The following is a 14,840-nucleotide window of genomic DNA, read 5'->3' as shown; positions in this document are numbered from 1 at the left end:
TTTTTTTTTTGTGTTTGGATGTGTACAAAGTAAACTGTGAGGAGAGGAAGGAACAGGTGCTGGAGGAGGAGGAGGAGGAGGAGGTTAACAAGAGGAACAGAAGAGGTCTTGGTCTTCAGCGTCCTCTTCTAATGCTCTAATGCTCCACTTGACACCATGCTGCTCTGTGTGGATTTGGTCCTCAGGGGAAAATCCTTAAAATGATGGAGGACAACAAACAGCTGGCACAGCGGATCGATGGGGCCATCCAGTCAGCCAGCCAGGAGGTGACCAACCTCCGCTCGGAGCTCTCCGCCACCAGCCGCCGACTGGCGGAGCTGGGCGCCAGCAGCCCCCCGGCTCTGGAGAACCATCACCAGCACAACCACCACGATGACAGCCTCCATTACAGGGGTGAGTGTCACAGCGTGCGAGAGCGAGAAACGCGGAACGTGTGCGAGTGTTGAGTGTGAGAAATATTGTGGGGAATGTGCAGCAGGGTAATATCATTCCACTGTTCCCCCCCCGGCTGACTTGTCCCCCCCCCGGCCCACCCCCCTCTAAACTCCCCACCAGTGGAAGAGGCAAAAGAACAGAGTTTTGTCATTAGATGGGAGGAGTTGGGGGTTAGAGAGCGTGGGCCAGAGCCTGTCGGCGTTTGTTTCCCAGGCAGCAGCTGGGCTCCTCTGGGGGCGACAGTCCATTCAGCTCTGGCTTCTTCTCAGACTCTCTTTGCTCAAATCTGGCAAAGAGTCTGCGAGGAACTGTGTAGCAAACATTGCCGATAGGAGCTGGCAACACCGAGGGCGATGTTATGTAGTTTGTGGAAAATGATGTGATGCTCTAACGGGCATCGGGGGACTTTCTTTATACGGACCTTATTGGCTCCAAATATACATTTCTATCTTAAATAACTTGGAGAACGTGAACGTGTTGTTCCGTTTATTGCGCAACTTCCAACAAACTACAGGTTGGCATTGGCAGTGTCGCGTTGTGAGGGTCTTTTGCCTCATGTTGTCCGATTTGACTTGGGTACATTTTTTAGAAATCAGTGGGTTATCGAGATCACGCTCAACCAAGCAGTTCGCAGCAATGTCCATTAAAATAGCTGCCCGTTGACTCTCTGTGTTGTTCTCGTGGAGTTTTTTATGTATGTGGATGGATTGATGATGATGATGCTGTAAGTTCTAAGGTCATGAAAGCCACGCGTTCATCGCGCCGTGCAGGTAAAGGTCCACGGCGTGGCCGTGTCATCAGGGTTATCGCTTCGAGTATGTGTGTTAAAAGCAGACCGAGCCTTATTGACAACCTCCTTGGTGGGGTTAGAGAATCAGAAGTCAGAAGGTTCACTTCCTGGCTAGGCTAGTCAACATGTCAATGTGTCCTTGGGAAAGGCAGCTGCGATGTTTATGAATGATGTGTGATCACATACGCTCTGCATGAATGGCAAAAACTCTACCGTAAAGCAGCGTTGAGTGGTCATCGAGAACTAGAAAAGTGCCACATAAATACAGACCCTATTAAATATTATGAAGCTGCATCATGGGAAATGTTGAGATCCTAGAGCCTGGAGCATACTAAGTAATTAAAGTAAGGATAACCCAGCTTTTTTGCTGCTTGGATGCAGATCATTCCACAGTTGAGCCGGGTTTAAGTTGTTGTGCTGGGGGACTCGCAGAAATGCCAAGTGGAATATTTTCACACACAGTTCTGAACTTGACTGGATAATAGCCGATAACTGGGCTGAAGTGTTGCACCGTTATTGCTCTGTTTTGCTCCCTGCGTGGAGTGAACAGGCTGAGCTGACATTCCCACATTCCACAGTGTTAGTGCAGTGATGTCATACTTCCTGTTCCCAGAGGCCGGGCCAGCAGTCAGGTGACGGATAAAACCAAACACAGACACACACACACACACAATCCACACACACACACACCTCCCTCTTTCATCGTAAACTGACAAACCTAACACAGCTGAGCTCTCACCTCGCCGACACTGAGAGCCGCTCGGCTTTAAGGGGTGTTTTCTCAAGATTTTTAAGTTTAAAGGTCCCATATTGTACCCTATTAACCCAAGTTAAACTAGGTCCTGGTGCCCTAATGAAACATGTCTGTGTCATGCTTTAGTCAAAATATCATAAGGATGAAGCACAATAGCAGTTCAATAACTCTGCCAAAACAGTCTTTTTCCGAACGCTCGGTTTTGTGCCTGATCATTTACATGTGAATGGGACCCAGGTAAACACACATCCACTGCTTCCAGGGGAGTGTCGATCTAACTGTCGCCACTTATCACCTATTGTCATGCAGCGTCGTCACAACCCCCCGCTCCATATACCCCATAGTAATGTCCGTTTACCCGTTGTTACTGCGTTTCACCGTAATGCATAGAGTGACCACACTTTTGGCTTCTCGCGATCATAAAAAAATCGAAGAAAAACGATTAATGCGCCGCGCCGCACGGAGGAGAGAACGTGGAAACACGACAGAAAGGCAGCCTTTGGTCGAGAAGAAATGTAGGAAAACATCTACATCTTTCTGCAGTGCTTTCAAACGCGTGCTCCTCATATCACCGATCCACACTCGCTAACCGCTGGCACGTAACTGGTGCGTTCAAGGTGTCCCTCCAGCATAGGAATTAACATACACGATCAACAACAAAGGGCTTGTGAACATTTTTTTCATAAATAAAATATATCCACTGGACACAAAAATCTTCTGAGGCTGGAAGTTTGTGTAAAACACTTTGCTCCGCTGTGCAGCCACTCTTCCTCCCTCGCCTGCACTCGCATATTTCACAGGGACAAGGGGGAGCTACGGTGGAGCTGTGAAGTAGTCTGCCTGGCGGGGTGCCAACATTCACGGTGAAATGTCCGCACTGTCGTCACTTGGTCGGGAGGTGTAAACATTGCGTGTTTTATCGCCTATATACTTACACAAAGTGGAACCACTAAAACATGACTTGAGTCTTGTTTTTTCACATTTTGTGGACTGGTATGGCCCCCTGAGTCCCAAATATAAGTACTAAAAGATTAAAAAGTTGATTTTGCACAATAGGGGACCTTTAAGGTGATTTGTCAGGGGGATCTCTCAGGTGTGTGTGATGAGCCAGCATCAAAGTCCACTGACTTTAGGAAGATTAAATGTTCTTTAAGTGTGTATCCCTCCCCAGTCTGGACTGTGTGTGTTGTCAATTTGTCGACTTCTGCCCCTCGCAGGATCAAAACAGCCAAGGTTTTAATGCGTACGACCAGACTAAATGAACTGTACATTCATTTTTTTTTTTTTTTTTCAAAATGACTTATTTTATTTTTGCTGTTTTGCCTCCTTGTGGAGCTTCTCTCACGTCTGTGTCAGATCTCCTATAAGGCTGCAAACATTCTGTTGGAGTCTGAACTAATGACGAGGTCGAAGAGATGAAAGCGCCCACAACTTTAAGTGTCTATACACGCTGCTACTTTTGTACCTTTTATGCCTCTATGAGGATATATGTGCACGACATATTACTCAAAATCAACTCTTTAATCATTTTAATACTTATATTGAAGACTCTGGAGGCCCTATGAGTAGGCAAAAAGACCCACTCATGTTTTTGTGGTCCTCAATCTAAAAAACATGTGATGTTGACGTCCCAATGACACATTCCTGGAATTATTGTCTTGCAGTGCAGCGCAGAGTTCTACACAAACTTCCAGCCTCAGAGGATTTACGTGTCCAGTGGATGCATTTTATACATGACGGCGATAACGCTGGCTTCTCCAAATGCTAACTGCTGTTAGCTGCCGTTAGCCTCAGTGACGCTGACGTAGTTTCCTGTGTCTCATTTGCATATTTAAAGAGACAGACACTCAAAAGGGAGCGTTCTGGACAGGGCTGTTTTGTTCAGGGTGATTGAACTGCTGTGGTGCTTCATCCTTAAGGTATTTTGACCAAAGCATGTCCCAGACATGTTCATTAGGACACCGGGGAACTCGGTTCACTTGTAGAAATATGGTATAATATGTCTACTTTAACCTTTAGTCAGACAGTAATGAGGACATCTCTTTGGGAGTAGTACAGCACACCCTATAGTAACTGTAGGAGTTACTTTCTTCCTATTTTCTGCTTTTCTTCACTCCGTCGCAGTGATATCAGGGCTTGTTTAACATTCCTAACAAGGCTTGTCACCACCAATCAACGACGTGCATTTGGGTCCAGCTGTGCCTCAGCTTTAGAGCAGGGTCATCCTCTCAACAGAAGGATGTACTTGTAGTATGTATATGTCGGTACGTCCATGGAACATCTAGGTGTATAAATAGTTCTCCAGTTGTATAAAGCAGACAACGCTGTGTTACGACACACAGGACGTGCTTTTTGACCTACGAAGGTAAAAACACAACAAGGAGCAGAAGCGTTTACAAAAACATTGGATCATTGGATATTACATTATTCATAGTCGGGGTAGATCGGTTCCCTGCAGTCGCCCTGGTGTGAAAGTGCTCATCATGGACTCAAGGGATTCTGCCAACAGCAGTGAAGCAGCTATTAATGAACTCGTGTGGAGTGTGGATGACTTCTGGCTCCTGCTTTAAATAAAGAGGACCAGTGCATTTGTTTTTATAGGTAAAAGCAATGATATTAATATGAATTCTTATTATACATAATCCAGGTTCTTTATATATGATTCTCTGTGACTTGCAGTTGTTGCGTTTCACCTTTGAATCAATGGATGAGTTGAACCCTGGTTGGAAATATCTGGCTCCTGCTTAAAAGCAACAATAAGAAACATTTTAAATTCAGATTTTTGGTCAATTTTGGATTAAATTTGGCATAAGTTGTTAAATTTGTTTTAGCTGATTCCGGCTGTATCTGGCGTATTACACTTAAATAATCATTGTTTCTGAGGAATACATTCAAATTGCCCTATTTGGTATTGTGAAATTGTCTCGGAGACGACGGTGTTGTTTGTGTGGCATCAAGAGTTGTTTTATGAAAATGAAATATTTATGGCTTTTCATTAGACTAAGAACACAAAGTGCCCGGGAGTTTTTGCTATAGTCGTGCACAACGACTCCAAAGAGTGCCGTTGTTTGTTGTTTGACTTTTATTAAGACACATTTACGTTTATCTTTCTTGTGCTGCACTTAACTTTTTCTTTTTTTAATGTTTTTTGTTGTTGTTTCTTGAGAAAATAACATTAAAAGTAAAAAGTTGATATTAAAAAAAAAAAAAAAAAAAAAAAAAATCTTCATTAAGCTGCACATTACTGTTGAAACACGGCAGTATAATACCTGTATTCAGGCACAGAGGACGATAACAGAGCAGGACTTTCTCCGCACTGTAAAAATTAAAAATTGCCAGCGATTATCTTTTCTCTCTGTAGACGACGAGAAGCTGCACCGTCTCTCTCTCTCTCTCTCTCTCTCTCTCTCTCTCTCTCTCTCTCTCTCTCTCTCTGCTGCGGAATAATTGTAGGGAAGAATCATCTCTCCATCTGGCCTGAGTTTGTCAGAGGCCCCGAGTCTCTCATTACTTCATCATGCACATGAGCAGGGCTGGGAACAGAGCGCCATGCTACAGTACAAGGGCAAAATCCCACCCACTTAAACTCTCTCTCTCTCTCTCTCTCTCTCTCTCTCTCTCTCTCTCTCTCTCTCTCTCTCTCTCTCTCTCTCTCTGTAACGCTCTTTCGCTATAACTCTCCCGGGACCACCCGCATTCCTGTTCACATGCAAAGACGGTGTGCGGTGCTCTCTCAACTTTCCCGCTGTATCTGTCCCCACCACTGTCCAAATACCTCACCCCTTCCTCCTAATAACTCCCTGCCTGGCCTCCCTCTGCCACGCCCTGTCTGTGGTCAGAGCAGCATGAGAGGAACTGTGTCCAAACAATAGCTTGAGAAAGGCAGTAACTCCTTCTACATGTCTCTCTCTTCCTCTTCCTCACTGACTTCCTCCAGTAGAAAAAGTCATCATGGTATATCTGTGAAAATACCTTTGGTGGCGGGTGGGTGTAGTTTCCTTTTTTTCTCTATAGAGCTGTTGATTAGAAACCTAATTTCCCTTTTTAAATCATTGTAAATGTGCTCACTTTTAATTGAAGAATGTAATTAACTTTAATCGTATTATTACGTTTTTTTTTTTTTTTTTGGGGGTGGGGGGGACAAAGCTAAAATTGAATATAGATTAACTGAGATAATGTAGTTATTCTATTGATCGCATAATTACGCTCAATCGTCAAAGGGCAAACTGCTGTGACGCAGAAGCGATTTGAAAGCAAAACAGATCATTGTAAAATAGAATATCACTCTATTAATCCTCCAGTTATCTGTGATACAGCTGCAGAACTAGGATCACTCGAGAGAGAGAGCACAGACCTCCGCAAAGGCAGCTCAGATAAAAATGGTGATAGCGTCTACGGATCACAACCAAAGTCACTTGTTCCTGGTCCCATTGCGATCATTTCCTGAAAATTTCATCCAAAATCCGTCCGCTACTTTTCGAGTTATGTTGCTTAAGGGTTCCAAAAGTGTTCTTCTACAAAGGCTGAGGTTCTACCTGGGACCATTGTTTTTCAAGGGTTCTTGGTAACACTGGTGGTTCCAGTAAGAACCATTTTGAGCCAGAGAAACCTTTAAAACCCTTTTCCTGAATAAAGGCTTTTAAAAGGGTTCTTGGTGGAACCCTCCAAAAGGGTAGAACCTATGAGGACCTATGAGGATACTATGAGGACAAGCCGAAGAACCTTATATGGTTCTACTTGGCACGTTTATTTCTAAGAGTGTACTCTGGTCGAAAACGTATACCTCCTGGAGGAGGTGAAAAATAGATGATCATAGACAACCATGTTTTTTAATTGTAGACACAATAATATAATGTAATATGACCTATCTATTTTGTTGTGTTTGTGGTTTATTTGCCTTTTTAATCAGACATCTGCTTCATTTTGCCGTCCGTATCTTATTCGGTTTGAGTCGAGTGTATCTGCACTCAATAGCCGAGGGCCTCGAAGCACTTGGTTGCACAATGGCAGCCTTTGCTCTAAACTGGTTGCTAATGACCTTAAATAAATAATGATTCTGTGGTGGTTATTTTGTTTTTGTTTTTGTAATGGAATGCAAGCCTCGCTAATGAACTGTCAGAACTGCACAGCATGTGTCAGTCCACGGAGCAGAGGCCCACGGGGCCAGTGGGGACAAAAACTCTATTTGACTCGCAAGAGTTTCCACTCCGTCAGCACGGGATTGGCACCAGCGCCCTCTGCGACCCTCGCGTGGAGGATAAAATTAGTGAGCTAGTGAGGTTCCACTCGCGGACGGTGCACTGTTTTGTTTCAGAAGCTTTTTTTTTTTTGAAGTTGGCAGGTTCTCAAGGAGGCGCCGTAGCGTGCCAGCGATTCCATGTTGCAGCATTTGTACAGGGTCAGAGTTCAGAGTCTGTTGGCAAAGACGTCAGCTGGTGACGGCATTCCTGTGTTGGGGTTTGGCTGGCAGGCGGCCACATGTGCCGTCGCCACACAGCACCTGGTGTGAGATGCTAACAGGCGGTGGAGCTGAATCAGAGAGACTTTTAAAGACGGGATACATTTCAAGCCAAGACATAAACTGACTAAAGGCCACATTATACTTCTCCGACTGCGTAATGCGTTATCCGTCTGCGTCACCACGTAGACCACTCGAGCTTTTATACTTCTGCGTCGTGGTGACGGATAGGCGATGCAATTTCCCACCCGATCAGTAGGGGTCGCTGCGCAAGGTTGTTGTGCTTTTGGCTACAGTGAGCAATGGCGTCCGAGAGAGAAAGACTGTTGTTGTTGAAACAGTGGCCGTTTGTCACTTTTCTGTGTCCCGAAACGCAGTTTTAAGATCATTTGAGGCGAGAAATTGTCCATTTAGAGTCTAAACGTGCTGTGTGTGTTAAGATATGACGTATTTATAGTTTGGCAGCGGCGTTTATCGGCGGGGATCAGCTCCGCCCTCTGTGGACGCTCGGTGCTCACTGTGAGCCGGAACAGAGCAGCTTCGCTCGGCCTGTCCTGAGGACCAATCGCAGCTCATGCCGTCTCCGTTGTCCCTTGACGGAGTGACGGACACTTAAAAAATATTCCGTGCACCCGGAGACGACGCAGAGGCTCTTCGACAGGTTCTGCGTCGACGCAGAGGACTCTGCGTAGCCTACGCAGAGCACTTTACGCAGGAGTATAAATTGGGCTTAAGGCTCCGTCCCAATACCTCCCCCTTAAAATTTCCCCTTGGTTTTGAGCGCCCTCAACTACCAGTTGTACCAATTCTACCAGTGGAGCGAGCTACTATTTTCATTCAGGAAAAATGCCGGCGGATCAGCTGTTTGTTTTTATCCGTCCTCGTAAACGCTATAGCACGAATGTGATTGAAATCTGACAAGTCCATGGTATTTGTGTGTTCAAGTGAACGCCGCTACACACATCCAAAACACTGACAAAACTACCCAGATGTAGCAGAGCTAGCTAGCGGCTATTTGCCGGGTGCTTCGAGAGCGTTTGGCGGGCGTGCTCTCTCGGGGGAACTCGGCGGGGTAGCCGCTCGCCAGCTAGTTCGCTAGCAGCTTTCATAAATCGTCACTTACTTTCTGACATTAGTGTAGATGTGTATCAAACTAACATATTCGAACACAATTCGACATTGTAACGTGCTTATTTTGCGAAAATATATTACAACGGAAAATGTTCCTCGGCAGATGTGGCCGCCATCTTTGTTGGAAAATATCAGCCGGCTCGCTGAATTCGCAAAGCGTCGTGGGTTATTTCATCTTCCACTTCTTTTTAAGCCCGCATCAGAGCTCACTACATTTTGAGGGTTGATTATAAGGGGAAAATCGTATTTACCCTTTTGCTCCCACCCTAGACGTGAACGCGCAAAATGTAGGGTTAAAGGTACAATGTGTAGTATTTATGGGTTTATATAACCCAAAATCCACTTTTTTTATACATATTATGTGCTCCTGCATTGTCTAGTCACTGTATAATAGTTTTTGTTTCATTTTCGTAGTGTTTCAAAAAGTCATGTAAAATAACATGACCGCGGACCGCGGTTGCATAGCCACTGTTAGCAGTGAGACGCCATGTTTCTACCGGAGCCTGTAAGGACAAACGCGAGAGAACAAAACAAGCGTCTCTTTACTTGTAGCGGAAGTCCCGCCTCCTCTCTCTTCGCTTCGTCTGCTACGGCCGCGGTAGCTCCGCCCTCTCCCTCGCCTCACGAACCTCATCTGCTGACACGGAGAAAGACGACGAGGACGACATTTGACCGGCTGCGGATACCGTAGCGCTCAGGGAAGGGAGGGGGTGAGCAGAGGAGCAGGTCTTTGTTGTAAATTTCAGCCTCTCCTCTCGATGGCACTATAAACTACTTATTTCCCCTGTAAGGGAAAAATGTAGGGTTAGGGTAGGTATTGGGACAGAGCCCTAATACGAGTATGAACGCAGAGCAAAGTTAGCGAACGCCAGTTCAAGGGGAACTGAGGATCACTTAAAACCGTGACGCCAAGCAGTGAATTACTTTCCGAGATGATATTATTCCCATCAGTGCGACTGATACGTCTCTGTATGCTAATTAGATGCATAAAAGCCAAAGTGCGCTTTTAACCGTTTCTCTCCCAGCGGCTCGCAGCGGGCTTCGTTTCCCATGATGACTTTTTGATGAAGATGACATTTTAATATGGATTTTCCTGTAGGTCGTGGCCCGGGTTAAGAGCACATTATGAGACCGCCTCTTATTGGCTGGGAAGTTGAGAGAGGAAGTGATAAATGAGGATATTACTCAACATTATCTCTTTTTCTTATTATACTTTTCTGGCCCCATTTCCTCTACACGGACCTTCATCATAAATTCACATGCAGCAAATATTCTATCATTTTTTTTTTTTTTTTTAATCCAAAGAGGAAATGGACTGGAACAAGTGATAGAAAAAGATGTCTGCAAATCTTCAGTGGCTTTTTTCTTCCTTCATTTATCACCACCGTATGTCAGAGTGGAGAATTCATGTTGTGGACTGAGCAAAGTATTTCTTCCTAGCTGGTGTTTTATGGACCTACTGGGTATTCCGTCTCCATCGTGAGCATCTGGACAGGATCACTCTAAATTCAGAAACTTTGCAAAGAAGTGCAATTAAAAGGATTTTCTTTCGTTTTTTTTTAAATGAGGGAGCAGCTGAAAGGTGCAGATATCTACACGTCTTAATCCCTTGCATCACCTAAAAAATCATATCGTCCACGTTGAGTCGAAACTCCAAACAACTCTCAGAGAAAGTGGATGAGACGGGATGACGAGGATCCCCCAGTCTCAGCTCATCCTATTAAAATGCTTCATTGCTTTAGCAGTGGAGACTTTTTTTTTTTTTTTTTTATTACTGCTGGTACGTATTGTTGCCTTGGCAGAAGAGAATGGACTAGGAGGCACGGAGGAAAATGAGTTTTGAAGAAGTACAGAAGCGCAACACCCACCCACCCACCCACCCGCCTCCCTCTGTATCCCGAGGACATTAAGGGTGACATTCCGAGCGAGCAGAGGGGATAAGCAGAGCACTTCACGCAGGCCTCCTTCAAGATTCATGGGCGGAAGACAGAACTGTGCACTTTTTAAACATCCACGCGGTCCATGAAAGTCACAGTAAAGGCCACATTATACTTCTCCGACTGCGTAATGCGTTATCCGTCTGCGTCACCACGTAGACCACTCGAGCCTTTATACTTCTGCGTCGTGGTGACGGATAGGCGCTGCAATTTCCCGCCCGATCAGTAGGGGTCGCTGCGCAAGGTTGTTGTGCTTTTGGCTACAGCGAGCAATGGCGTCCGAGGGAGAAAGACTGTTGTTGTTGAAACAGTGGCCGTTTGTCACTTTTCTGTGTCACGGAACGCAGTTTTAAGATCATTTGAGGCGAGAAATTGGCCATTTAGAGTCTAAACATGTGCTGTGTGTGTTAAGATATGACGTATTTATAGTTTCGGCAGCGACGAAGTCGGCGGTGTTCAGCTCCGCCCTCTGTGGACGCTCGCTGCTCACTGTGAGCCGGCACAGAGCAGCTTAGCTCGGCCTGTTCTGAGGACCAATCGCAGCTCTTGCCGTCTCCATTGTCCCTGGACGGAGTGACGGACACTTAAAAAATATTCCGTGCACCCGGAGACGACGCAGAGACTCTTCGACAGGTTCTGCGTCGACGCAGAGGACTCTGCGTAACCTACGCAGAGAACTTTACGCAGGAGTATAAATTGAGCTTTAGGGTGACGTCCTGAGGGGTATGTCTTTAACTAAAGGTCAAACTTCAGTGTTGTTCCTCTGTTGTTAATTTGGAACAAATCAAAATGTCATATTTTTTGCCACTTACACTGCAGAGATTGGGTCAGAATGAGTCGAATAATCTATAGGGAAAAACTTAGCAGTGCTTTCTAGCTTCTATAAATGTAAATGTTTGCTGCATAGAAGTAGTTTTGGCTTTTGGGAAATTGCGGTAGACAAAAAAACACCAGATTTGTCAATACACTCTTAGGGCGCTTTCACACCACTAGTTCGATTATTTTATCCGCACCAGGCAATACAATTGTTATTATGTAACATATGACTCCAGTGTGGTCCGCTTTCACACCAGCAAACGAACCAAAATTGGCACGATTGACGTTTCATCAATGTGTTTATATCTTCCGGTAGAAAAGCGCCACTTTTGACTCACTATGGAGCAACACGTTCGCACATTGCTACTTGCTCTGATCTTCGTTTATTACATTCTCTGTATTGGCCATTTTTGGCAAAATATCCAATTTGAGAATGAGTCGCGGCCGCGTCCGGAGAACAATCTGCTGACGCGCTGGAGTCGGCGGTGAAGACGTATAGCGCGTCATTTCAGGCAGAGGAGACGCGCTATTTTCATGAATGTGACGAAGATTGCTCCAAAGACCTACAAGGTAGACTATGTCCATGGCATTTACTGCAGAATATGGTTTGGACCCGAGTTCGCGTTCTCACCAGCGGGACCGCACCAGAGTCTGACATTTGGTGCGGAGTCAAGCGGACCGAGACCACCTCTTTTTGGCGGTCTCGGTCTGCTTGATTTGGTGCGGACTGTTGATGCTTTCACACCAACGAAAACGAAATGAACTAGAGTTTTTGGTTCGAATGGATCGTTTGGTGTGCGCACCAACTGCTGTTGGTGTGAAAGCGCCCTTAGAAATAAGGGTTCCGAAAGGGTTCTTCCACAAGGGCTGAGGTTCTGCCTGGAACCATTTGCTTCTGAAGCAAGTCCACCCTTTCCCAGAAGAAAGGGTTTTTCAAGGGTTCTTGGTAACACTAATGGTTCCAGTAAAACCCTTTAAAATCCCTTTCCTGAATAAAGGGTTTTAAAAGGGGTCTTGGTGGGACCCTCCGAAAGGTTCCACCAGGAGCCAAAAAGGGTTCCCCTATGAGGACAAGCCGAAGAATGGTTCGACTTTGCACTTTTATTTCCAAGAGTGTAGTCAATCCAGTTGGCCTGCACAGAGCAGTTGAGGTTGATTTTCCATATTGTATAATTCACACTGCTTCTCTCAGACTGTAACCAATGGCTCACAGTTGACTTTCCAGTGGCATTCCACCAAACACAGCTGCTCAGATTATTCCAGTCACTCTCAACTGAATCAGTTCACTGTTTGAAATAATCTCTAGACAAAACATGGATTTCACAAGTGAGGTTTACTGTTATGTTTTACATATAATCTGACTGGACTTGGTCTGGTTCTCTCTGACTGGAGAAACCACTTGTTTGCATCTCGATCAGCTGCCCTTGATGTATAGCATTTAAATGGGCTCCATCCCTGCATTATTTTTGGGTTTCGCAGCCTGAAGGCATTAGCGTTGGAAGCATGTTTTTTCGCCCGCTGAGGGGCTTCTACACAAATATTTATCAGGTCAACCAATTACTGTACACAGTGTGCTCAGGCATATATACACTCATAAAACCCACGAGAAGGCTGTGCGTATACATTCACGTAGATGTGTTTACTGTTTGTAGTAAGTGCAGCTCCATTTTTCCTTTTTTTTTTTTAACCTCCAAACAGATGTCGTCCACCAATCACATGTGAAAAGGCCACGTTTCCCAAGGTTCTTTCTACTGTATATTGCTGAAAGGATGTTTGTGCATTCCTTTTGAAAAAAGAGCCAATTCAAAGAAGGAGCTTTATCATCAAGTCACTAGGTTACAGTGGTCAGGGAAAGTGCCGTCTTTTTCATTTATTGTATAGCTGTATTTGTAGACCTAAAAGAAAAAAACGGTTATTTACCATATGCTTCTCTCGCAGATTTAGGACAAATCTGAATCTGCAAGAACAAGAAATGCTGAAAATAAACTTTCCATCAATTACATCTGGCATTAACTGTGTTTTGGGGGGTGATAGGATTACAATTCTTGATCACATGAATGTTCAGGTCCAGATTTATGGCCTCTCAAGTCACTGGTTTGTTTTTAGCTCAAGGCAAAAAAAAAAAATACACTAAATCTAGAATTATAGACCTACCTTAAACTAGACAGAGCACCGGGGGAGTGTAAAACTCTGCCAAGTCCGCTCACTTTTCATATCTGTATCACCACGGAAAAATCCTTTCTTCCTTGGAGGTTCACCTCCACCTTCAGATCATTTGATCCAAAGTCATTCTTTCCCGCATCACTTTACTGCTCACTGGCAGACAACACAGCATTTTACAGGTGCATTATACGCAGGTGTTTGTCTTAAATAGCCTGTGCTGAACTACACTACACTCTTACTCTCTTGCTGTTGAGCAAGGCACTTAACCCCCTCACTGCTCCCCGAGCGCCGCTCACTGGCATGGCAGCTCACTGCGCTGGGTTAGCATGTTCTCCACCTCACTGTGTGCTGTGTGTGTTCACTAACTCACTGCAGAATTGAATTTCCCCTTGCGGGACTTAAAGGGTTCTTAATCTAATCTAATCTTAAGCCCAATTTATACTTCTGCGTAAAGTGCTCTGCGTAGGCTACGTAGAGACTCTGCGTCGACGCAGAGACTGTCGAAGAGCCTCTGCGTCGTCTCCGGGTGCACGGAATATTTTTTAAGTGTCCGTCACTCCGTCAAGGGACTACGGAGACGGCAAGAGCTGCGATTGGTCCTCAGGACAGGCTGAGCTAAGCTGCTCTGTGCCGGCTCTCAGTGCGCTCCGGGCGTCCTGACAGAGGCGGAGCTGATCCCCGCCGATAACGCCGCTGCCGAACTATAAATACGTCATATCTTAACACACACAGCACATGTTTAGACCCTAAATGGCCAATTTCTCGCCTCAAATTATCTTGAAACTGCGTTCCGTCACACAGAAAAGTGAGAAACGGCCACTGTTTCAACAACAACAGTCTTTCTTTCTCGGACGCCATTGCTCACTGTAGCCAGAAGCACAACAACCTTGCGCAGCGACCCCTACTGATCGGGCGGGAAATTGCAGCGAGTGTCCGTCACCACGACGCAGAAGTATAAATGCTCGAGGCGTCTCCGTGGTGACGCAGACGGATAACGCATACGCAGTCGGAGAAGTATAATGTGGCCTTTAGACATAAGGGTTCCAAAAGCGTCCTTCTACATGGGCTGAGGTTCTACTCGGGAACCATTTGCTTCTGAAAAACCCTTTCCCAAAGAAAGGGTTTTCTTGGTAACACTAATGGTTCCAGTAAGAACCATTTTTATCCAGAGAACCCTTTAAAAAAGCCCTTTCCTGAATAAAGGACTTTAAAAGGGTTCTTTGTGGAACCCTCTCAAAGGGTTCCGGGTGGAACCTTTATAAAAAGGTTCTACCTGGAGCAAAAAAAAGGGTTCTCCTATGAGGACAAGCCAAAGGACCTTATATGGTTCTACTTAGCACTTTTATTTCTAAGAGT

The 14,840-nt window shown here is 45.3% G+C and overlaps 1 protein-coding gene across 1 annotated transcript in view; it reads left to right on the top strand.

The window, feature by feature from the left end:
- Nucleotides 1-200: 200 nt before the first annotated feature.
- Nucleotides 201-14,840, top strand: part of kaznb (kazrin, periplakin interacting protein b) — a gene marked incomplete at its 5' end in the record, with an annotated part of 81,871 nt that continues 67,231 nt past the window's right edge. The window contains one exon of the mRNA XM_083892931.1: nt 201-393. Within this exon, the coding sequence (XP_083749057.1) occupies nt 201-393 (193 nt within the window). The remainder of the gene's footprint in view (nt 394-14,840) is intronic.

This window comes from Microchirus variegatus (assembly GCF_963457635.1).
Source record: "Microchirus variegatus genome assembly, chromosome: 7".
Taxonomy (NCBI): Eukaryota; Metazoa; Chordata; class Actinopteri; order Pleuronectiformes; family Soleidae; genus Microchirus; species Microchirus variegatus.
The sequence above is the reverse complement of the archived record's forward strand: the minus strand, read 5'-3'. Positions and strand labels throughout refer to the sequence as shown.